The sequence below is a fragment of the Astyanax mexicanus genome, chromosome 14 (assembly GCF_023375975.1).
Source record: "Astyanax mexicanus isolate ESR-SI-001 chromosome 14, AstMex3_surface, whole genome shotgun sequence".
In the NCBI taxonomy this organism is placed as follows: domain Eukaryota; kingdom Metazoa; phylum Chordata; class Actinopteri; order Characiformes; family Acestrorhamphidae; genus Astyanax; species Astyanax mexicanus.
Genome location: NC_064421.1, coordinates 28,755,206 through 28,780,453, shown reverse-complemented (window position 1 = coordinate 28,780,453; position 25,248 = coordinate 28,755,206). Strand labels below are relative to the sequence as shown.

Genomic DNA, 25,248 nt, shown 5'->3' with positions numbered 1-25,248 from the left:
GTTGGCCAATATTACCAAGCTGGAAGACCACCATTACTATGAGGACAAAGCTGAATGACCAGCAGGACCATAATGACCAATGTGAATGGCCAGCATGACCAAGCTGGATGGCCAGCATAACCAAGCTGGGTGACCAGCGTGACCATAAAGACCATAATGGCAATGCTAGATGAGTGGTGTGAGTAAACTAGTTGAAAAGCATTGATAAATTGAGCTGTAGTGTTCATCAGGTTTTATGTGGTGTCTTACTGCACTCTAGTGCGCATTTGGTGAAACAAATTCAGTTCTTAAATTGAAAAAACACAAGGCATAAAAAGGGCATATAAATAACCCGTATATAGTATATAAGTTTTGACCTGATTAACATTCCGCCTGTTAAAAGCTTGCTGGAATGTGATTGGCTAATAGTGACCACAAAAGTGTCCATATCAAATTTTCATTTGGTGTACCATTAGTGCATGGGCCATAGATGATAAATAGCTAGGATGACCTTGATAGCTTGTATGGTTCTAGAGAAACAGCTATCGAGCATTGGCCCCGCCCCCTGGGGGTGTATGTCTACTTAAACTGAAAGGGTATCTGAGAATCATGTAATGATCAAAGGACTGAAGTGGTATTAGTGTCAGGTTAAGCATTCAAAAGTTATAAGTGTTAAAGACATTTTACTGCACCATGGTAGAACTCATTTGCATATGGCGGCCATATTGTTTATAAATGTAAAGATTTTTTAAATAATTATTAAGGAGTACGCTCTGCTGAACTGTTTGACACCAAACATGTCATGATTGGTCAAGGATCCAAGGACAAGATCTCAAAAGTAGGTTTTGCATATTATGCAAATTTAAAAAAAAATTAAGTGGGTGGAGCATAAACAACAATGACCCAGGCGGCTGACCAGCATGACCAAGAAGGATAAATATGTTCAATTAAGCAAGACAAGCAAGATTGAATAAGTTCAGCAGAGCTTTAATTTAGAATAATTCACCTGTAGCTGTTTCACCAAATGACCACCAGAGCGCAGCAAGAGACCACATATAACCTGCTGGAAATCTATCACTCTATAAGTAAGACAGAACATTCCCTATCAGTGTGTTTCTATTTATTAAAAAGAGAAGAAAAGTCCGATTGGGCTCCAAATTGGTACTCATGATCAAGTGGTCTGTATATACATGTATGTAAATTTGTGTGTTGATAGGGTCAAAGGTTCCTGACTTCTGACCATTTAGGTTTGAAAAAAGTGATAATACAGGCTTATGGCCTACAAAATGGCTGTTGCTCTTTGGCCATATTAGAGGCAAAAAATATCTGATTTGACTCAAAATTTGCAATCATGATCAAGTGGTCTGTATATACATGTATGTAAATTTGTGTGTTGATAGGGTCAAAGGTTCTTGACTTCTGACCATTTAGGTTTGAAAAAAGTGATAATACAGGCTTATGGCCTACAAAATGGCTGTTGCTCTTTGGCCATATTAGAGGCAAAAAATATCTGATTTGGCTCAAAATTTGCAATCAGGATCACAATATCAGTCTATATATGTATGTCAATTTCTGTGCCAATAGGGTCAAAGGTTCCTGACTTCTGTCCATTTAGATTTGAAAAAAGCGATAATACAGGCTTGAGGCCTACAAAATCGCTGTAGTTTTCCAGCCGTTGTAGAGGCAAAACATGTCCGATTTGGCTGAAAATTTGCAATCAAGATCAGAGTATCAGTCTATATATGTGTATAAATTTGTGTGTTGATAGGGTGAAAGGTTCCTGTCTTCTGTCCATTTAGGTTGGAAAATAGCGATAAATAGAATAAATTGAAAATAGTTATTTTTTCACTGTAGAGCCTACTGAAGACTTATTTGGCTCATACTTGGCACATGTACTTCAAATGTCATTGTTAATTAGTAGCTTCAACAGTTTTGGCATGTTTTAAACTTTGACAGAGTTTTGGCCAAATAACTCTGAAAAGGCTTTCACGTACATGTTTGATCAAGGTGTATGGGCCTCAAATAGTTAAAATGTCAAGATTTTTTTGATAATTATTTACCTACAGGGTCTCAAGATTGCATCAAGACCAAATTTGTTTTGATTGATTAAGGACTTAAAGACAAGTTCGAAAAGAGCAATTTTTACTCTTTTGGCCACTGATGAAAATCTTTGCATTTTTGGTAATTATATGTAATTACAAAGTTGTAAAGGCTACAGCAAAGTATACAACTAAAAAAGAATAACAAGCCTAGGCCACTTGTACCTTTAGATATAACTGATTTTCTGCTATAGCGCCCCCTTGAGGCCAATCAACGCCATATTTTAATGGATGATAGAAGGCCCTGAGATACATGTAGGGTATAAGTATCGTCCTGATTGGTCATTGTTTAGCCTGTCAAAAGCTTGCTGGAATCTGATTGGCTAATAACGATTGCAAAAATTTGCTTATCAAATTTTCCTTCTGTAAAACATTAGGACATAGGCCATAGATGATACATGCCAAAGGAGAGCTTCATAGCTTGTACGGTTCCTGAGAAACAGATTTTTAGTTTTGGCTCCGCCCCCTGGGGGCGTATGTCTACACAGATTGAAGGGCTACCTCAGAATCATGTTGGCATCAAAGTCGTAAAGTGGCATTAGTGTAGGTTTAAGCATTCAAAAGTTACAGCTGTTAGAGTAAATTTGGGTGTGCCACGGTAAGATTAATTTGCATATGGCGGCCATATTGTTTAAAAATTTCTCAATTTTTTCGATAAATATTGAGGTTGGGACTCTGCTGAGTTGTTTGACACCAAATATGACAGGATTGGTCAATGACCCTAGGACAAGTTCTCAAAAGTAGGTTTTGCATATTATGCTAAATAGCAAAAAATCTAAGTGGGCGGAGCTTAGTGGTTCTATTGACCTTTTTGATTTGACATTAACCAAGGAATCATATAATGCAAGAATTTTTGCTCTAGCTATCAGGGCGTAGGAGTTACGATGCCAAACGCGTTGACCTTCGCCATAGCGCCCCCTTGAGGCCGATCGGGCTCATCTTTTGAATCTGAGTAGCGGTGAGAAGTACTACCATATGACCAAGTCTCAGCCCTGTAGGCCTTACGGTTTCTTCTGCCCAATCACTTCTATGGCAGAAAAAGAATAAGAACTATAATAATAATCAGAACAATTACAATAGGGTTTCTAGCACTACGTGCTCGAACCCCTAATAATCAGAACAATTACAATAGGGTTTCTAGCACTACGTGCTCGAACCCCTAATAAGAAAAATCTTAGCAATAACAATAGGGTTCTACGCACCTTCGGTGCTTGAACCCTAAATATAGCCGCAAGCGGCGATTTACGGGGTTCGAGCGTTACAGGCAAAGAGACCCCTGGAGGCCAGTTAGGCTTAAAACATGTTGCCGGTTGACCGGCATCGCCAAACTGGATAATATTGACCAGCATGACCGTGAAGACCAAGCTAGATTACCAGCATGACTAATCTGGATGACAAACTTGTTGACCATATTGACCAAGCTGGAAGACCATAATGACCAAACTGGATGACCAGCATGGCAAAGGTGGTTGGCCAGTATGACCAAGCTGGAAGACCACCATTACTATGAGGACAAAGCTGAATGACCAGCAGGACCATAATGACCAATGTGAATGGCCAGCATGACCAAGCTGGATGGCCAGCATAACCAAGCTGGGTGACCAGCGTGACCATAAAGACCATAATGGCAATGCTAGATGAGTGGTGTGAGTAAACTAGTTGAAAAGCATTGATAAATTGAGCTGTAGTGTTCATCAGGTTTTATGTGTGTCACGCCTGGCCCTGTTTCCTGTCTGTCCTCGTGCCTGTGTTGTCCCACGTGACCCGTGCCCCTGTGTTCTGCCTGTGATTTTCCATTACCTCATGTCTCATTTGTAGCTCCACCCCTTCCCCAGGTGTTTCCACTCCCAGTGTGTTTCCTGTTATGTTAAAAAGACTTCCTCTGTTACTTGTCCTCTGTCGGTCTTTGCACTGTGCCCCGTAGTCCCAGCTGCTCCAGCACCAGCAGTCCCAGCTGCTCCAGCACAAGCAGTCCCAGCTGCTCCAGCACCAGCTCAAGCACCTGCAGCTCCCAGAACTATGTTTGTTCCAAGGCCCCGTATTTCCAGGCCTGCTCCAAGGCCTCCTGACTTTGCCCCCAGTTATGTGCCCAGGCTGTCCCCACAGACTTTTGCCAGTCCTGGGCACCCACCTATGTTTTTGGTCCCCCTGTCTCTCCCTGTCCTGGTCCCTGTATCTGTGAGTGTTCCAGTTCCTGTCCCCGGTGGTTTCTCTGTTCCTGTCCCTGTTACTGTGTTTGTTTCCGTCCCCGTCAATGTTCTTGTCCCTGTTCCCATGTCCGGTCCCGTCCAGTCTCTGTCTCATGTCCAGTCTCCGTCACCTGTCCAGTTCCCCGTCCAGTCTCCGTCACCTGTCCGGTTCCCCGTCCAGTCTCCGTCACCTGTCCGGTTCCCCGTCCAGTCTCCGTCACCTGTCCGGTTCCCCGTCCAGTCTCCGTCACCTGTCCGGTTCCCCGTCCAGTCTCCGTTCCCCGTCCAGTCTCCGTCACCTGTCCAGTTCCCCGTCCAGTGTCCGTTCCCTGTCCAGTCTCTGTCCCCTGTCCTGTCTCCATCTCCTGTCCAGTTCCCTGTCCAGTCTCCCGTTCGGTCTCCTGTTTTCCCCGGCCTCTCCCTGCCGCCAGCCCCCGGGGTTTGTTTTTCCGCGCCTCGGGAGCTGCGCGTTTAGGGGGAGGTTTCTGTCACGCCTGGCCCTGTTTCCTGTCTGTCCTCGTGCCTGTGTTGTCCCACGTGACCCGTGCCCCTGTGTTCTGCCTGTGATTTTCCATTACCTCATGTCTCATTTGTAGCTCCACCCCTTCCCCAGGTGTTTCCACTCCCAGTGTGTTTCCTGTTATGTTAAAAAGACTTCCTCTGTTACTTGTCCTCTGTCGGTCTTTGCACTGTCCCCTGTTGTCTGTCTCTCTGCGTTTTTCTGTCTCTCTCTGCGTTTTCTTAGCCTCTCCGTGTTTCATTTGTCATTGCCCTAGGTCCTTGTTTAGTGTTTATCTCTGTTTGTTTCTAGTTCCCTAGTTTATTTTGGTTTGTTTCGCTGTTCTTTGTTTATTTGTTTATTTATATTTATTTAATAAATTCACCTTACCTGTGTTTACGTCCGCCTCCTCGTCTCTCTGCCTGGGTCTAATCCTGACAATGTGGTGTCTTACTGCACTCTAGTGGGCATTTGGTGAAACAAATTCAGTTCTTAAATTGAAAAAACACAACGCATAAAAAGGGCATATAAATAACCCGTATATAGTATATAAGTTTTGACCTGATTAACATTCCGCCTGTTAAAAGCTTGCTGGAATGTGATTGGCTAATAGTGACCACAAAAGTGTCCATATCAAATTTTCATTTGGTGTACCATTAGTGCATGGGCCATAGATGATAATTGGCTAGGATGACCTTGATAGCTTGTATGGTTCTAGAGAAACAGCTATCGAGCATTGGCCCCGCCCCCTGGGGGTGTATGTCTACTTAAACTGACAGGGTATCTGAGAATCATGTAATGATCAAAGGACTGAAGTGGTATTAGTGTCAGGTTAAGCATTCAAAAGTTATAAGTGTTAAAGAGATTTTACTGCACCATGGTAGAACTCATTTGCATATGGCGGCCATATTGTTTATAAATGTAAAGATTTTTTTAATAATTATTGAGGAGTAAGCTCTGCTGAACTGTTTGATACCAAACATGTCATGATTGGTCAAGGAGCCAAGGACAAGATCTCAAAAGTAAGTTTTGCATATTATGCAAATAAAAAAAAAATTAAGTGGGTGGAACATAAACAAGAATGACCCAGGTGGCTGACTAGCATGACCAAGAAGGATAAAGATCTTCAATTAAGCAAGACAAGCAAGATTAAATAAGTTCAGCAGAGCTTTAATTTAGAATAATTCACCTGTAGCTGTTTCACCAAATGACCACCAGAGCGCAGCAAGAGACCACATATAACCTGCTGGAAATCTATCACTCTATAAGTAAGACAGAACATTCCCTATCAGTGTGTTTCTATTTATTACAAAGAGAGGAAAAGTCCGATTGGGCTCAAAATTGATACTCATGATCAAGTGGTCTGTATATATATGTGTGTAAATTTGTGTGTTGATAGGGTCAAAGGTTCCTGACTTCTGTCCATTTAGGCTTGAAAAAAGCGATAATACAGGCTTATGGCCTACAAAATGGCTGTTGCTCTTTGGCCATATTAGAGGCAAAGAATATCTGATTTGGCTCAAAATTTGCAATCAAGATCACAATATCAGTCTATATATGTATGTAAATTTCTGTGTCGATAGGGTCAAAGGTTCCTGACTTCTGTCCATTTAGGTTTGAAAAAAGCGATAATACAGGCTTGAGGCCTACAAAATCGCTGTAGTTTTCCAGCCGTTGTAGAGGGAAAACATGTCCGATTTGGCTGACAATTTGCAATCAAGATCAGATTATCAGTCTATATACGTGTATAAATTTGTGTGTTGATAGGGTCAAAGGTTCCTGTCTTCTGTCCATTTAGGTTGGAAAATAGCGATAAATAGAATAAATTGAAAATAGTTAATTTGTCACTGTAGAGCCTACTGAAGACTTATTTGGCTCATACTTGGCACATGTGCTTGAAATGTCATTGTTAATTAGTAGCTTCAACAGTTTTGACCTGTTTAAAACTTTGACAGAGTTTTGGCCAAATAACTCTGAAAAGGCTTTCACGTACATGTTTGATCAAGGTTTATGGGCCTCAAATAGTTAAAATGTCAAGATTTTTTTGATAATTATTTACCTACAGAGTCTCAAGATTGCATCAAGACCAAATTTGTTTTGATTGATTAAGGACTTAAAGACAAGTTCGAAAAGAGCAATTTTTACTCTTTTGGCCACTGATGAAAATCTTTGCATTTTTGGTAAACACATGTAAATACAAAGTTGTAAAGCCTACAGCAAAGTATACAACTAAAAAAGAATAACAAGCCTAGGCCACTTGTACCTTTAGATATAACTGATTTTCTGCTATAGCGCCCCCTTGAGGCCAATCAACGCCATATTTTAATGGATGATAGAAGGCCCTGAGATACATGTAGCGTATAAGTATCGTCCTGATTGGTCATTGTTTAGCCTGTCAAAAGCTTGCTGGAATCTGATTGGCTAATAACGATCGCAAAAATTTGCATATCAAATTTTCCTTCTGTAAAACATTAGGACATAGGCCATAGATGATACATGCCAAAGGAGAGCTTCATAGCTTGTACGCTTCCTGAGAAACAGATTTTTAGCTTTGGCTCCGCCCCCTGGGGGCGTATGTCTACACAGATTGACATGCTACCTCAGAATCATGTTGGCATCATAGGTCTAAAGTGGCATAAGTGTCGGTTTAAGCATTCCAAAGTTACAGCTGTTAAAGTAAATTTGCGTGTGCCACGGTAAGATTAATTTGCATATGGCGGCCATATTTTTTGCAAATTTCAAGATTTTTTCGATAATTATTGAGCTTGGGACTCTGCTGAGTTTTTTGACACCAAATATGGCAGGATTGGTCAATGACCCTAGGACAAGTTCTCAAAAGTAGGTTTTGCATATTATGCTAAATAGCAAAAAATCTAAGTGGGCGGAGCTTTTTGATTTGCCATTAACCAAGGAATCATATAATGCAAGTATTTTTGCTCTAGCTATCAGGGCGTAGGAGTTACGGGGCCAAACGCGTTGACCTTTGCCATAGCGCCCCCTTGAGGCCGATCGGGCTCATCTTTTGAATCTGAGTAGCGGTGAGAAGTACTACCATATGACCAAGTCTCAGCCCTGTAGGCCTTACGGTTTCTTCTGCCCAATCACTTCTATGGCAGAAAAAGAATAAGAACTATAATAATAATCAGAACAATTACAATAGGGTTTCTAGCACTACGTGCTCGAACCCCTAATAAATATAGCCGCAAGCGGCAATCATCGGGTTCAAGCACCAACTTGCACAATGGTGCCTACTGGAGCATTGAATGGTGATGTGTAAGAAGGTCTAATATGATTGGAGATGCCCTGTCACATTTAGAAATTATCAAGTTTTTCACCTATTATTAATGTTGAGCAGAGGCCTTTCAACCTGATCAGTGCTTAAATTCACATGTAAATCTAGTGAACTTTGTAGGATATTCATTAAGTGAGTTAGAACTAGTCAAAAGGTGTCTACATGTTATTGGTATTGATCAGGTGGCTTCAACCAGAATGTTCACAAAGTGGTATTCAGATTGACCTTTGAACCTTTGCAGAACAAGCTGAAATGTTTGACCAAACAAGTTTAAATTAACACAAAGGAGTGAATGTTCTGATATGACATGTAATTACAAAGTTATTATAAATCTAGTTCTGAATTAAATGGCGCTTCATCAAGCAGCAACTAGCACAATGGTGCCTACTAGAGCATAGGATGGTGATGTGTAAGAAGGTCTAACACAATTGGAGACATTCTGTCACATTTAGAAATGATCAAAAGTCTTTCACCTGTTATTAATGTTGAGAAGGAGTGAAAGGAGTGAATGTTCTGATATGACATGTAATGTCAAGTTATTCTTAATCTAGTTCTGTATTAAATGGCGCTTCATCAGAGTGATATTGTACAGAGGTCTTTAACATTGTGAGATTACAGCAAATACTGCAGAGTTACAGCAATTTAGGTTAGAAATTCCAAGGACGCACAGATTGCTTGATGCCTGGAGAGTATTGTATGTGAAATTTTCACAAATGTTTTTAATGAACATTTACCTAGAGACTCTACAGTGTGCAGCAAGACTGAAATGGAGGTGATAGGCCAAATATCCAGAGAGTAGTTTCAATATAGCTATTTTCAAACAATTAGCAATTATGAATGAACAAAGCACTTTTTAAACATAGTTGTATTGAGAAATTTGTCAGAGCCACTGTACTAAATATGGCAAAAACAATTAGATGTCAAAATAGTACAGCATGATTGACATATACTCGTTTTTTTGGAACAGCGCCCCCCAGTGGGCGGATTGTTTCAGCACTTTGTAGGTCACTACAGTGTCTCCACCTGAACATAACTGCCAAATATCATCCAGATTGGGCAACATTCAGCCTGCCAAAATGTCTGCTGAATGCTGATTGGCTGATGGTGTTCAGCCATGTTGATTGATTAAGTTGCCCTTTGAACATCCTTTAGAGGCTGTATGATAGATTCTGCATGCAAAGTTTCAACTTGCTAGGTTGCACGGTTGCTGAGAAACAGTGCTCCAAATTTACCTCTTGAAGTGAATGGGGCATATATCCGGAAGGACTAATTTGCATATGGCGGCCATATTGTTTACATATTTCAACTTTTTCTTAATGTATATTGAAGCGCATGCTCTCACGAGTGTTTTGATACCAAACATGCCAGGATTGGTCAACAATCCTAGGACTAGTTTGCAAAAGTAGGTTTTGCATATTATGCAAATTATCAAAAAATCTATATAGACGGAAGTGCATGGTCCAAATTGGAAAGTTGTTGGTATTGACCCAAGGAATCCATCAAAAAAAGAATTTTGAATGTAGGTCTTATGGTTTTTGAGTTATTGAGAAAATTGTGAAAAATGAATTTCCTTGTTTATAGCGCCACCACTTGACCAATCGGTGCCATTTTTGTTGTCCACCGAGACGCACTGATCCTACATCTACCTACCAAGTTTCATTTCTCTATGACTTACGGTTTAGGCTGCACAACTGTTTTTTCAGGAGAAAAAGAATAATAATAATAAGAAGAAGAAGACAAATCTTAGCAAAAACAATAGGGTTCTACGCACCTTCGGTGCTTGAACCCTAATAATAATAAAAAAATGCCTCTCTGGACAGATTTTGTTTACATTCCTCACCCTCACTCTCTGTTGCGCTCGACGTGACTTTAGTTTCCGGCCGTTCTCGTTTTTACGCCCGTTCTCGGGCTCTCTATCTTCTTATAAAGGCGTTTTTTCATGGCCGCGTCCCAATTCAATAGTCTGAGCAGCGGGACCGTGACCCCGACAACACGGGTGCGATCCTGCGTGAGGAGCAGTGTTTTTTTTGTTTTTTTTTTCCTTACCGCACAGATCTGTCTACACAGATTTGATTGGCAAAGAAGAGCGTTTGATGATCTTACCCCACACGTGATTGGTCTGTGAGTTTACTACGCCGCAAAGCACGTACCCAATTAAATAGTTCTCAGTCGTTTATCGGTTTGGGTCCGCAATGGACAACGTTTGGGTCCAGACCCGGACTGCGGCCCGCCTATTAGTGGCCTCTGCCATAGAACAACAACTTAGAATCCTAAACTATAGAATCCTGTTTGTGAAAGAGATTTGAAAGTACATATCCTTTAAATTAAGCAATGTTTTATTAGACCTTTACATAGTTATCAACGCTTACCCTACATGCACACCTCAAGTGATAAAAGCAGTCTTACACAGGTGATGAGTCAGGCTGCATGCTGGACCAATGACAGTAATCAATCATTGTGCATATAGAACAACTATTTGCCTCAAACTAGTTTCTCTCTCTCCACTAACGATTACATCAACGTTTACATGAACTCACACAGCTTCCATGGCTGGTGTTGCTATACACCTGACTAAATTAGACCCATCTCCTCCAGCTCTGAGGAAGTTTTTCCTTGCCTCTACACTCATTGGGGGTTCTGTATTGTATGTACTGTAGGTTCAGTGTTTTGTATGATTCGTAGTCCTATAAAACTACTTTGTAACATCAGTTGTAAGCGCTATACAAATACATTTTATTTGATTTGATGGTGCTAGACTGAACTGTGTCATCAAGCAAACCAGTATAAACAATATTTTAAAGCTTTTTAATTTTACTACCCGGCCAAAACCTTCCAATTACTGAAATCACGCACAATCACACCGCTGCACGTCACTGGGTGTCACTCTCTTTGAAAATGAATGACTTCTGGCCGCTGTGTTGCTTTCATTGCTTGCTGTGTGCACGCACTGTTAGATTTAATATCTTACATATACACAACAGCCCAAAATATTATGACCCCCTGTCTAATATCGTGCTGAAGGAGGCCAATGCAATCATAGACATATATTGGAGATTAGATTCTCTGCCCGAACCTGACCTGAGGTTCCACAGCTTTACATAAAATAAAAATATCATTATATAAAATAGAAATAACATTAAAAACAGACGCCTACATCACAGAATATTTTCTTGAGCCCGACTCAAGTTCAGGGCAAAGTAACAAATCAAACTGTTTTAAAAATAGTAGCACAAGTGCACAGTTCACACTCCAATTGTCCGTATTACGCACTTGACTTAAAGCTGTTTTTGCACATAGACTAAAAGCTCAATATAAAAAAAATGTTTGTTATATTATATATATATATATATATATATATATATATAAATGTTTGTTAATTATATTAGATTAGAGAAAAGTCATTCATAAATCTTCCTTTAGCCTAATTCACAGATGTTTAGGCCTATGGATCATTGCTCATGTTTTAATCTTTTGGAAATCTGTTCTTAGTAAACATTTTTTCCTTTAATAATAGGTCTTCTTCTGTATTGTAATGTTAATTAATATAATTTGCAGATTTTTCTCATTAAAACAGCTTCAAAATGTTTTAAAATTCTCAGTTTTAACGCTCTACTTACTCAAAATACTAAACAGTGAAAAAGCTAGAGCTTAGTGCGGTTACTGTCTAATGCTAATACTGCTGGAAAACTAAACTGAAATTGCTGTATAATGCTGCACTTTAGATGAGTGACTTTACTGTTTCTTACAACCCGACTGGTAGAATTCATACATAAGTCGCTTAGGATTATAAGAGGCACTGACGATTTTTGGGCAAATTTAAGTATTTTAAGTGAGCCTTATATTGCGAAAAATAGAGTATTTGAAAGTGAAAACAACAGTCAAACACAATACGCTCAATATGTAGAATAAATAATATGGAGGTGTATATGCAGATTGTGTGCCTCATTTCTTGTGATCCATGGTTTCTTTATTGAAGTGGGGACTGCTGGATGGTTGTCTCAAACTCATAGTGAATTTCACCATCAGGAGTCCAGACTGCAGGCCTTTAGAATGCGTGTGTTTGTATTTCTCTCTCTGTGAACTTCAGAGGAACTCTAAACAGATAACAGCCTTTCTGGGATTTGGACTGGTCTGTGCTGCGGGCCTCCAGGATCCAACTATTAAGGCCTCAAAACTTTTCAACCGTATTCCAAAGCCCCCCTTTTGAGAAGTACTGCTATAGGTCAAATATTCCACCTGGAGGAGAAGACGCAGAAAGTGTGGGCAGATCAATAAAAAATGATGAAATAATGAAAAACGTACCAATAAAAAAAACACAAAGGAGACGAGAAAAGAGAGAAATGGAGAAAAAGAAAAAGGGTGTGTGTGTGTGTGTGTGCGCGTGCATCTGGCTGTAATAAAAGTGGTGTCAGGGAAAGCCTTCAGAAGGGCTGGAGGCACATCTGGTTTTGACGCGCTCTCTCTGCAGATGCTCGCTGAGGAATGAGCTCGAACAGCACTCTGCAGAGAGAAGGGAGGAGCAGAAAAGAATAAAACAGCTGGGTTTCATGCAGTCTTGCTGCGTATGGATGCATGCAACGTTTTTCAGCCTCAACAGTAAGCAGCCGAGTATCATGACGGACACTATATTTGTTATAAACAACACTGAAGGGCTGTGTGATATGTGATGCGCCTTTCTGCTAAAAAAGTACAAAGAATGTTGTGCAACTTGCAGCAAACCACTGTTTAGACTAACAAACCTTGAGACGACCCGGCTTTGATAGCTTAAGTCAACAGCAACTGCTCTACCCCGCATGCCTTTGTTATATTTTCTGTTATTAGTGCAGCACATTGTTGGATCAGGCTCAATGTCAGCTGAGGTGAAGCAGAAGTAATGAAACAAAGACCAAAATAGGGGCTTCCAAGCAAGGACCACCAGCGAAGAACAAAGCTTACTAATTAGACATCCATTTTTCTCATTTGTAAGACCGTCCATCTAGTGGGCGTGTGTGTGTGTGTATCATATCATACAGTATAACACTGTTATTTTATAACAAATGTACATAATTAAGGATGCAATGATTAGTTGATATAATTGATTTACTATGTTGATTAGAAAAAGGTATCGATTCCAAATATTTGGAATATGTTTTATTAGTTTATTTGTAACTGCAATGTATATCACAAAGAAATGCAGTGGGGAGGGTTAAAGGGCTGCCCACTCACATGGTTCACACTCAGCTTGGTCACCAAAAGTGACAGACACAACAGATTACATATTTTCTCACTAAATATCAAAACATTTCACATTTATATGTCTTCTGGGCATTTAAATGGCATTTAATAGCATTCTGCTGTTTCTATCATTTCAGAATAGAGAAAGATAGGAACACACAGGAAGCAAGTATGGAGGCAGAAATAATCGCTGACTATTCAACTGACTAACCAAAATTTTTGTGATTATACCACAGTTCCACAGTTCAAAGAGAGCTTTGTTTACAGTGCATTACCGGCTGATAATGGCACTTATAGAATGCCTCTGAGCCAATCACACTGCAGGGTCGGAACTAACTGTGGTATAACAATCATTAGTTGCAGCCTAAACTGTGATATTAGATAGAGATAGTCTGTCTTGAAAGTGTAGACTTGTTTATATTTGCAGTTTATATGCAAGCGCCAAATTGTTTCCATTTATTTTTGTGGTAGATTTTTGTTACATTGTTTTTATTAAACATCATTATGATTTCATGCAAAATCAGAGTCTGGTTACAACATTTTCATGTATATTTTGTTTCAATAGTATCTAAAATTGTGGGTGGGGCATTTTTCTTCCATACTGGGGAGAAAATGGGACAAAATTATAATTAAATAATTAAAAGAAAAAGGTTGAATCAGGTGTGTTATAGCACGAAAAAACTAAGGCGTGAAACCCCCGCCCTATGCAGATGATTCTTGATTGACCCCTGACCCCTTCACCAGTTACAGCCTCATTCTCTTTCGCTCAGCCTAATTGTTATAATGAAAAAGGGACTGAGCGTCTGGAGTACACGTGTGTTCACTTAGTGTCTGCTTCCTGTCCCGCGTTCACCTTACCCTGTACTCAACACTGCAGGCAAGAGCAGTGAAAACAGCCATTGTCCTGTTAGGAGCACTGCAGGAGCAATGAAGGGAAATCATTCATGACACGAGCTGTGATACTACTGGGACAAATGTAGAATCAGAAATGGAAAGAACATTTTTTGGGCATCTGCACTGTAAATGTCAGTAGAGCTACTACATTTTAGCCTTTTTAAGAAGCTACAGCTGTGGGTGGGCAATATAATTCATACCACAGTACTATTTTCTACTGTCCAGGCAAACAAACAAGTAGGGCTGTTTATTGGCAAGAACAAACTATATACTATACAATCATGATAAGATACAGTGGCGTGAAAATGTATTTCTGTAGTTTTTGCATTTTTGTCATGCTTACATTTTTCAGATTATCAATTCAATTCAATTCAATTCAATTTTATTTATATAGCGCTTTTTACAACAAAGGTTGTCACAAAGCCGCTTTACAGGAAAAACAGGTCCACGCCTCTTATGAGCAGCACCACAGAGATGCCAATTTTATGGTGACACAGTGGCAAGGAAAAACTCCCTTTAAGAGGAAGAAACCTTGGAAGGAACCAAGACTCAGTCCGAGGAACCCATCCTACTCGGGTTGACCCGCTCAGTACAAACAAACAACAAACAAATAACAGAACAAAAACAGTACAGAGAATTAATGTGAACTATGGCTAATATAACAGGTACTAATTTATGAATATAAGAATGTGATGGGCACAATCTATAGAGCTATGGCTAATACAGAAACAGATACTGAGTGTGTTAATGGTAATCAGTGCAGGGTTGCAGAGCCGGAGAACAACACAGCAGGCAGTGGAGAGCCAGGCTGGGAACATCAGGAACAGGGCATCTCCATACATGTAAAAGAGATAGATAGAGAAAACAGAAAGGAAAGGAAGAGAGAAAAAAAAAAAAAAACTATCACACTAACTTTATCAAACAAATATAACCTAAGTAAATATAAAAATCACTTTTAAATGATACATTTTAATTATTAAAAGGAAAAAACTATCCAAGCCTATCTATCCCTTTGTGAAAACGTTGTGTTTGCCCTCCCATAAATTAACTGTGATTAATCACACTTTTTTGGAAAGCTGAGTTAAATTTCTCTACTAACCACAACCAGGTCTGATTACTGCCTGACCTGTACAATCAGGAAATCACTTAAATAGAACCTGTCAGACAAAACAAAGCAGCTTAAAGATCTCAAAAAGCAACACATTATTCCCTGATCTGGAAAATCATGAAAAAAAGTAATAGGCCTGGACCCGAATATTCGGGTATTCGGATATTCGTTCGTTGAGTAGGTATTCGGTTTTTAATTTTGGTATTCGGATATTCGTTTTTTTTCTCCTTTCCAGAGTTCCACCTCACTCTAACCACTTCTGTTCTCGCGGGTCCCGTCAGAATATCTTGCGCGCGGGACAGAACTGAACTGTTATTGGCTGGAGCGGGAGTTTAATCCAGACGATGCGGGAGCAAATTAATAAATAGTTAAGAAAACTGTAATAATTGTAAAAAAAAACCTAAAGAAAACTCTCAACGCGCAGGATGGACCGACACACACACGCACACACCGATGGTGTTTGGACTGGGGTAAGGAACGGGACCGCACTATTCAGCGCTGCTGTTTTAATAAATATATAAGTAAATTTGAAGCATTAAATGTAGTTTATTTAATTTATATTAGGAACGTGGGGCGGGAGCGGCAGAAATGTGTATGTGGCGGGCGGGCGCGGGATTAAAAGAAGCAATTTTTTTGCGGAGCGGTAACGAGACAGAAACGCGGGAGCGTGGAAGAGTGGGTTAAAAAACAGTCTCGCGCAGATCTCTATTATACATGATAAAAAAAAAATCCAGGCTCTTCGAAACTGATTTATATAATAAAACGTAAGGGGTAATGTGGCAACAGTAGGGGCTAAATCGGTTACAAAAGCCTGGCCTACAAAAATGATGTCTGAACGAATTTCCTCTTATCTAATATAATTTAAAATGGTTTAAAAATGTAAAATAATTTCTAAGCAAACGAAATATTTAATATTGAGCTTATAGCCCAAGTGCAAAAATACAAAATCAGTAATAAGACTATGCCCTGCACAATCCTTAAACCGAAATAGACCAAGTACAATAACGTCATTAACAATGACTTTCCTCTACTCTAATATAATTTAACATGGTTTAAAAATATAAAATAATTTCTAAACAAACGAAATATTTAATATTGAGCTTATAGCCCAAGTGCAAAAATACAAAATCAGTAATATGCCCTGCACAATCCTTTAACCGAAATAGACCAAGTACAGTTTACAATGACTGTCCTCTAATATAATTAACAATGTTTAAGAATATAAAATACTTCCTGAACAAACGTTTTTTTGTTTGTTTTTTTAAGCAAATAGCCTAAGTGTGAAAACACAAACAGCAATTTACTGGGCTGGCTTGCGCAGCGGAGAAACCGTGCAGCAGCAGCCTCCTAGCCTGCTTACGCAGCGGATAAGCCGCGGTGTGGGGCAGCAGAAATTCCGGGATGAAAACACAAAGAAATCTGGGCTAAAAAACACAGAAAAAATATGGGGTGAAAACACAAAAATCCGGGATAAAAACACCAAAAATCCGGGGTGAATATGTCTCGTCGGTCAGAGCAAATTGAACATTTTTCAGTGGATTAAAGGGGCCGTGATTTTCTTTTTTTTTTTTACCTCTTTTTTTAAAAACGAATATTCGAATATTCGCTTCGAATCAGTGCCGAATATCCGGAGCTCAAAAAACGCTATTCGGGCCAGCCCTAAAAAGTAATTGATCATCTGTCAGTTTAAAAAAGCTTACAAGGTAATTTCTAAGGCTTTGGGACTCCAGCGGACCACAGTGAGAGCTACTATTTCACAAATGGAGAAAACCGAACACTGGTGAACCTTGTCAGGAGTGGCCGGTCGATTGAAATGATTCCAAAAGGGCATGAACAACCCATCCATGAGGTCCCCAAAAAAACAGAATAACATTTAAAAAACTGCAGGTCTCACTTGCCTCAGAAGTGTTCGGTCAGTCCTGACATTGTCCGTCTGCCTGCTCTTCAACTCCCAGAATGCACTCACACCGGACCTTCCTGACTCTTCTGATCATGCTCTCCCAGCTTCTGATTGCCTACACCTGGTTTGTGTTGGTATAAATACCCCTTTGTTTCATTAGCTCTGCTACGACACGTTTCTTTTGTTGTTTTTTCTTTGTTACGACCCATTTTAGCGTTTTGTGACTACTCACTTGCCTTGCCCACATGTATCATTTGTTTTTCACTGCCTACCTATTTTGTGTATATAGACTACTCTTTTGCTTAGGCCTTTTATCTTCTAGATTTCCTGTGTATAACCCCATTTTGCCTTGTACACTCTGATATGTTGTTTAGTATTGCTGCCTTTTTTGATACTGACTCTGCCTGTCTCTAACTACACCTCGAAGCCTAATCCCTTCGATAATAAATTGTTTGTTTGGTATATCTGCATGTGTCTGGTCTTGGTTTGGCCCGAGTGACATGTTAGCTTTGTCTAGAAATGTTAGACATTCAGCATGTTTTGTATGTGGTTTGGGCAGCTGTATGTTAAGCTTGGACAAAAGAGACAAATTGGGTCTAAGTGAACTCAATAAACTGTAACATTGATATCAGAACCAAAAATCCTAAATATATTGTGATATAAAGCTTGCATATATCAGACGACATCATAATCTAACTGCTCTGTTAAACTGTACGTTTCTCACACTCTGAAAAAGGATCAACTATCACAAGGTAATATCATACACGCTGTATTTCAGACTACATTGCCCGCTATGGCATTTATAAATACAATCACAATTGAGATACCATCTATTGTTTTCAATGCAGCCTTTTTTCCTTTATGAAAAAGTTTAGCATACCATTGGGCAAACCCAAACAAGTGCATTCTCACAGTCATTTAATACTTCAGCATAATAAGTGAGTCTCATTTAGATCCCAGAACATTATCATCATCATCATCATCACCAGTGGCTTGACTCAGTAACCTTTATCCAGCCCCATCCTGGGTCAACATTTTATTCGTCTTCGTAGAAAAGGAAGAACAAACAGCTGAGGAAAGCAACAGTAATCAGAGAAGTCACTGAGGCAGAAAAATATTCCTCACGAGAGATAGGAAGAAATGATCTGGCATCCTCTTTTGGAAAAAAAAATGATGTAAGAGAGCATGAAGACAATGACAATCAGACAAACGACGTAAACACTACATCCTGTGGTTATGGAAGAGATACAACGTTGAAAACACAGCTGCTTTGTCTGTCAACCAACCAAATGTGCATGCATGTGCCGTGTCTAGAGATGTATGAGCGAGTCATCCATCCATCTATACATTCATACACTTACGCCTTATGTAGGATCCCAATGGAATTTGATTGGCTGGTACCTTTTTCTTTTGAGAATAATGGCTCCAAATGTAGGCGAGACAGTTTCTTTCAGTGGACAGTTGTTTAACCCTCTATGGCATGAATCACATTTCTCAGGAGGGAATATTGTTATTTTTGGAAGCTTTGGAGTCACCTTGCATATTGAAAACTAAAATTTAGATTTTGATTTGAGGTGTAGTTACTCTTTAAAACTTATTTGAGTAGTCTAGAATCTCCTGAAAATAACAACTGGCATGTGTGACCATCTTCTATAATTACATGTTTTGTAATATTTAGGTGAAAAGAATTGGTCTAGTGTTTTGAGAGATAGCTTATACGGTATTTACAGCATCTGTTACTGACTGATGCTTATTACAATGAGCTTTTAAGTCTTTTAAGGACACCAGGTATACATTCATAAGTTTGCTAATATTTGAATTGTAAATTTAATTTTATGATGATGAATGTAAATAAATGGAATTCATTAGAGCAATTATTTCTTACAAGAACACATTGATTTCATGATAAATTAGAGAAATTAGAGATGTGCACTTTGAAAACCTCAACATTGTATTGAGAAATTAGCAATGTGTACTTTGACAACCTCAATATTTAATTGTACAGTTTAAAGTACTATGATTATGAATGTGATTAAATGCAATTCATTAGAGCATGTAATTTATTATTTTTAAATGCCTGACAGCACTATTAAAAACCTAAAAATCCAAAATATGATGGTAGAAAACAATAAAACAGAATTGGCCAAAATTACAAAGGTGTAGTGTATATAGTATATAATGTTTGTTACATTAATTGATGTTGGGTTTGCTGATGCTCTGGTCAACCAGCTTTGTCATACTGGTTATTTAGTCTGGTCAGGTTGGTAAAAATGTACTTGTAGACCAGGTAAACCATTAAACCTAAACTCAAACATACTAACTAGCTACCCTGTCATGGTCAACATATAATAAATAACTGTCCAAACAGTTTAACCAGCTTGAACTGGCCATGCTGTTTCTGTTTATCCTTTTTCAACAGGGAAAAAAACGACTTTAATGAGTAGAAACAAAACAAAGCCAGTCCCACTTGTTTGTTAGCAGTAAAGTATTGACACAAACTATAAAATAAGTTCTTTACTTACGAAGTTTAATCTTCTTCGGGTCGAGTTTCCGCACCGCGTCCTGCAGACCGTCCAGCCGCCACTGCAGCGCTGCTGACCGGCGAACCACCGCGCTGGTCTCGCTCTGGAGCTCCAGAAAGACGCTGCACGCGTGGCGGGACAGGTCGGTGAGCTGGAGCAATAGGTTCCGCAGAGCGGTGCAGCTCACATCGCTCAGAGAGGACCATGACTCCGCTCCTCCAGACTCCTCACACCGCCCTGAAGAACAGCCGAACCGCGGCTTTGTGAGTCTGCACAGACGCTGAGGCTCTACGGTACGCTTACAGAACGGCATTGTTCCCCATTCATACCGAACTAAAACTTTACTGTTGTTTCTCCATCTGCTGAACCGCGTTTTCCATCTTATTATTTTGCTAATTGTTTAAAATGCTCGGGTCCCGCCACACGATTCAAAGCATGCAACTTTCACACACTTCAACACACTTCAACACACTTCAACACACTTCAACACACACACACACACACACACACACACACACACACACACACACACACACACACACACACACACACACACACACACACACACACACACACACACACACACGCCCCCTCCACCTCCATTCTCTGTAAAAGAAGAGTTTCACCGCTCTACTCCTGAAGCCGAGCAGTTAAGGACACTCCCAAAACCTGGAACAGGCTCAGCTATGGACCTGGAGCTGCACATTTTCAATAGTTTACAACCGAATCAGCAACGCGGTGAGCAATGGCTGTGTCCCAAACGTAAAACAAGCTGTCTACACTACTCAGGCAGGATTCAGATAAGGGAGGAAAGTACCCAATCGTGCCCTAATCGACGTTAATAGTTTAAAAAAAGGGACAAAACAGCTGAAATGTGTTCCTTTGAAGAAATAAAACATACCAATCCTTAACATTTTTATAAACTTTTCCTAACCTTTAAAAAAGGCTTTTATTGCGGTCATTTCGTAGTATGTGTAACTGCAGCCTGGAGAACCAATCGGCGGGGCAAATGGGCGGGGATAAAAGCAATCATTCTGTATATCAACCAAACGTACGACAAAGATCAACTCTCAATATTTTTTTGCACTGGCCAATCAAAAGTGTGAAGTACCTTTCTGTCATTTTGTGCATCAGCCAATTGTTTAAAGGAAATTGTAAAAAGGCGTATTTCTCATGTACGCACAAACACGAGAGAGTTTAAGGCAGACAGGCAACCACAGCATTTAAAGTGTACTTTAAAATGTCTTAATTACTGTCATGGCTTCACATTGCATCTCCACTTGCAACTTGCACCTTGCACTCCAACAGGTAAAAGAACCAGGAACAATTTTGACTGTTAAAACACCTAACAACATCTAGATGGAAAAAAATAGATGGATAGGTCGTTCTACTCTGAAATTGGTCAATGCAAAATGTGATTGACGGCTAAGAGCAAGAATTTAATTGGTTGATGCAAAATATAATCGACAAGCTCATGTATAGAGACCTCGTCCATTTTTAGGGGTCAAATCAAATATTTGCCATTTCGAGTAGCTTCCAAAAAATACATTTCTTATGTTTTTAGACGTTTTGAGCAGGATTCTGCTGTGCTGCATGGTTGTATATGTCTATCTGTTTGTCTTTCTCTCTCTCCGTCTCTCTCTCTCTCTCTCTCTCTCTCTCTCTCTCTCTGCTACCTGCCGCTTCCATTACATTGATGTCTAAGGCTTTTGAATGACAGACAACTTAACCAATCACCTTTCACCAACTAGAAAGCTATTGCAACAGAATGAACGATTAGTTAATTATTTAATAAACAAAAAATAATAAACATAATTACATACTATGTTTATTTCTAAAAAATCCTCTAAAAATTAAATTAAATGACAGGGAATTTTAGTAGGGATTCATAGCATTTTATGTTAAAGGTTACATAGCGAACATTCCTGTATGTGTCATTCCATTGATAGGCTTTTTAAAGTAAAAATGTTTCTTTATGAGATATATGATATTTGTATTGTAGTAAAAAACATTCATATTCTAATATTAACTGATATAATTAGGGGTTGGGGGGAGGTTTTAAAACCAGATTCTGACATTCTAACAAGAACATGTTTATTTCAAGATATGTGTGTACTTTGACATCCTCAACACTGAATTGCAAATAACATTACTTAATCCTCCATGTTGATGGTTTGGCATTATTAATTAACTGCTCTTGTCTTAATTGGGTTTGAAATGTGAACCATCACAGGGCCATCCTTGTCATTTTTTAAGTCTTAGAATAAAAGCTTTTGCCCTGTCATGAATAACTATTATTATGTGCCTACACATCAACCATGTAAACGTATGTTAATGCAAAACAAACCAGCAGGACCAAGTCAGCATAAAATCTAATTCAGCAACACAAAACATGCCAACTTGCTCTTGTACAGTAATTTTTAACATTGAAATTACTTATAACACACAAATCCTAATAGAAGGCAGCCTGAGGGGAATGTTTACACCCTGTGAGAGGTGGAAGAACCCAGCCCATATGCACATTTTACTTAAAATAGCTGTAGTGCACTCAAACTGTATAGTTTACACTGCAATTCAGAAGATGTGTTTAACAAAATAACAGTTATTAATGAAAGCCTGAAAATGGTTGTCCCTAGGCCCTGTCTTCTGTGGTAGCATGTTTATTATTCAGAAGGGGACACTCAATACACTGTTATCTTAAACAGATGCTCTATGCTGTATCTATTCATTTCGCTCAAGTGTAGAAGGAAGGGTGTGCTCACGCTCAGGTGTTTCTGTTAACTGAAAGCCTGGGTTCATCAGATAAAACCTTTTATACATACTCTCTCCTTTAAGAGCTGCTTTGGGCCATAACTGGTATTGTCATACCTTATTGTACATCAGCTAGCAGGTCTCTGTGGCTGTTCTGGTGTAGTCTGTTACTGTTCCATGCCCTCAGCGATCTTTCTGTATGTGGAAAATGTTCTCTAGTGTGTTTGGGGCTGAAATCCGTTTTAAATATTTACAGTAAGTATTTTAAGCATTGTTTTATTTCTTGTTGGATCTATGCTGTATTTATTTGTATGGACTTGTTGAACATCTCATAATCATGGACATTAATATGGAAATGGTCTGACTTTTGCTGGTATGCCATTCCATGTTCTGGAAACGTTGTCCACTAGATTAGGGGTTCCCAATGTTTGTCAATCCCAAACATATTAATAATATTATTAGTAATAAAGACTACTAAATATTACTAATAATTGTGCACCCTGTGTTCTAAAAATGCACACACTTTATTTGGATAGAGATGACCACATACAGCTAAGGAAAAAAATCTGATTTTGCTATTTATATGTATATATTTGAGTAAAATAAACATTGTTGTTTTGTTCTATAAACTACAGATATAATCCCTAAATTCCAAATAAAAAATATTTGAAAACAAGTTCGTATTCATAAAGTTTTAGGAGTTCAGAAATCAATATTTGGTGGAATAACCCTGTTCTGTTTCTCTTCCACCAGTCTTACACACTGCTTTTGGATAACTTTATGCCACTTGAAATTCAAGCAGTTCAGCTTGATTTGATGGCTTGTGATTATCTATGTTTTTCTTGATTATATTCCAGAGATATTGTTTGGTTAGTTAAGGTTTGGCTGATGCAAAAAGTGATGGATAGGTCTTTTTACTTTGCAAGGTCAATGCAAAATGTTATTGATGGCTAAGAGCAAGAATTTAGGTTATTTTACCTGTTGGAACGCAAGTTGCAAGCGCAGTTGCAAAAATAATATAATAATAATAATATATAAAATATAATCTCTTGACCTAAAATAAAGGAATGGTGACATTTAAGACACACACACACACACACACATATATATATATATATATATATATATATATATATATATATATACACCACTGTACATGTGTATATATATATATATATATACACATGTACAGTGGTGTGCAAAAGTATTCCTACCCATTGAGATTTTATTGAGATTGATTGCACTGATTGACTGAATTGGCAATTGATTGCACTGTATTTTATTTATGGGTTTTAGAGTAAAGCATGTCACACTTTGAATTTTTATTTATTTTTTATTTTTTTAACTGCACACTGATGGTGAGTTAGGGTTATTTGATATGCCCATTATGCAAATAAATAATGGCAGGAGCCAATAGGAAAATTATGTTATGTGTAATGAACTAAGAAATGTTAGATAGACATTACTTTGTTTTTTAGTGTCTCTCAGCTGTTCGCTGAAAATATGGGTATAAACTCTACCCAAACAAAGTGAGTGCAAATTGTTGCTCTAAATGTATTTTGAGTGTGGTCAAAAGGGTAGCTCTTCTTTTACTCTGGGCCTCCCTGATCTCCATGAACTTGACCTGCTATAGAAACATAATTCTCATTACTTTCATTATGATTTGGGCAATACAAGTGTTAGGCTTACAGAAAAAATGTTTAATATAAAATGGCACACTGTATTAATACTGCACATTATTGTCAACATCCCAACAAATGAAGGCATAGTATAAATATGAATAAAGAGCAAAACACTGAATAGTCTGACTTAAAGGCAAATATTAAATAGCAACACCGCCCTCTAGTGGATGATTTTGTGGCCCTTTTTTACTTAATGCTTGCTGACTGAGTCTTTTTTAATGTAATACTTTGATAGTGTCCTTGGCACTAGTGGAACACTACAGACTGTACGTGCTATAGCATGTTATTGTCTTGTGTAACAATACAACAAACAAAAACAAATAAATTATATATATATATATATATATATATATATAATTTATAATTTATATAATTTATAATTTATAATTTCCTATCTTTTTTGTCATTATTCACGAACTAGCAGACCCACAGCTATTATTTTTCAATCATTTAAGCTTCGGAAGTAGTTATTAGCCTCCACACAGTTTTCCTGTATTTATTAAGCATTTATCTAGCATCAGTGTGTGAATTTCTTTCTGAAATGAATAGAGATAAGCGTTATTTATTTAATTACCTTAGCATGGCATAGCTGAATGTCTAGTTACCCTAATTGAATAAGATATTGGTAACTGTTACAGTTCTCAAAAAACAGAGCAAATCCAGGATTAAAGTAATGATTTTTGGACTATTTTAGCGATATTATATTACAATACTGGTGACATAAATCCGCTATTTTCAGCTAAAAGTTATAAATAAATATTTTTTAACGCTCACCTGCTGCAGAGAGCAGAGGAAAACACATCCCGCTGCACAAAACAACACAGAACAACTTCTGGGGCACAGAGCTGTCTCCCAGACAGGTTGCCAGGTTTGCGTTTTTCCCGCAAAATTGGGCTTGTTTGAAAAGCCAGTCGCGGGTGAACATTTTAGGGGTGGCAAGGTGCGTTTTTTTTGGTCTACTTACCAAAAAACACAAAAAAAAGTGTGTTGACTCGGCGGGCAAATATGTGTAGTTTCTCAGGGGGATGTCTGTGAAATTTTTTTTACACTTCTACTGATAAAACTCTTGTCTGGACTGCAACTGAAAAAACAGGAGGACCAGTGAGTTTTTTTGTTGCT

General features: G+C 38.7%; 1 protein-coding gene across 5 annotated transcripts in view; it reads right to left on the bottom strand.

Annotated features, from left to right (window-relative positions):
• Positions 1–20,172, bottom strand: part of nhsl1a (NHS-like 1a) — a 128,254-nt gene extending 108,082 nt beyond the window's left edge. For all 5 annotated transcript variants that reach the window (XM_007239254.4, XM_007239255.4, XM_007239257.4 and 2 more), the window contains exon 1: positions 19,697–20,172. In XM_007239254.4, the coding sequence (XP_007239316.3) occupies positions 19,697–20,009 (313 nt within the window). In that variant the 5' untranslated portion in view covers positions 20,010–20,172. The remainder of the gene's footprint in view (positions 1–19,696) is intronic.
• Between the last annotated feature and the right edge of the window lie 5,076 nt (positions 20,173–25,248).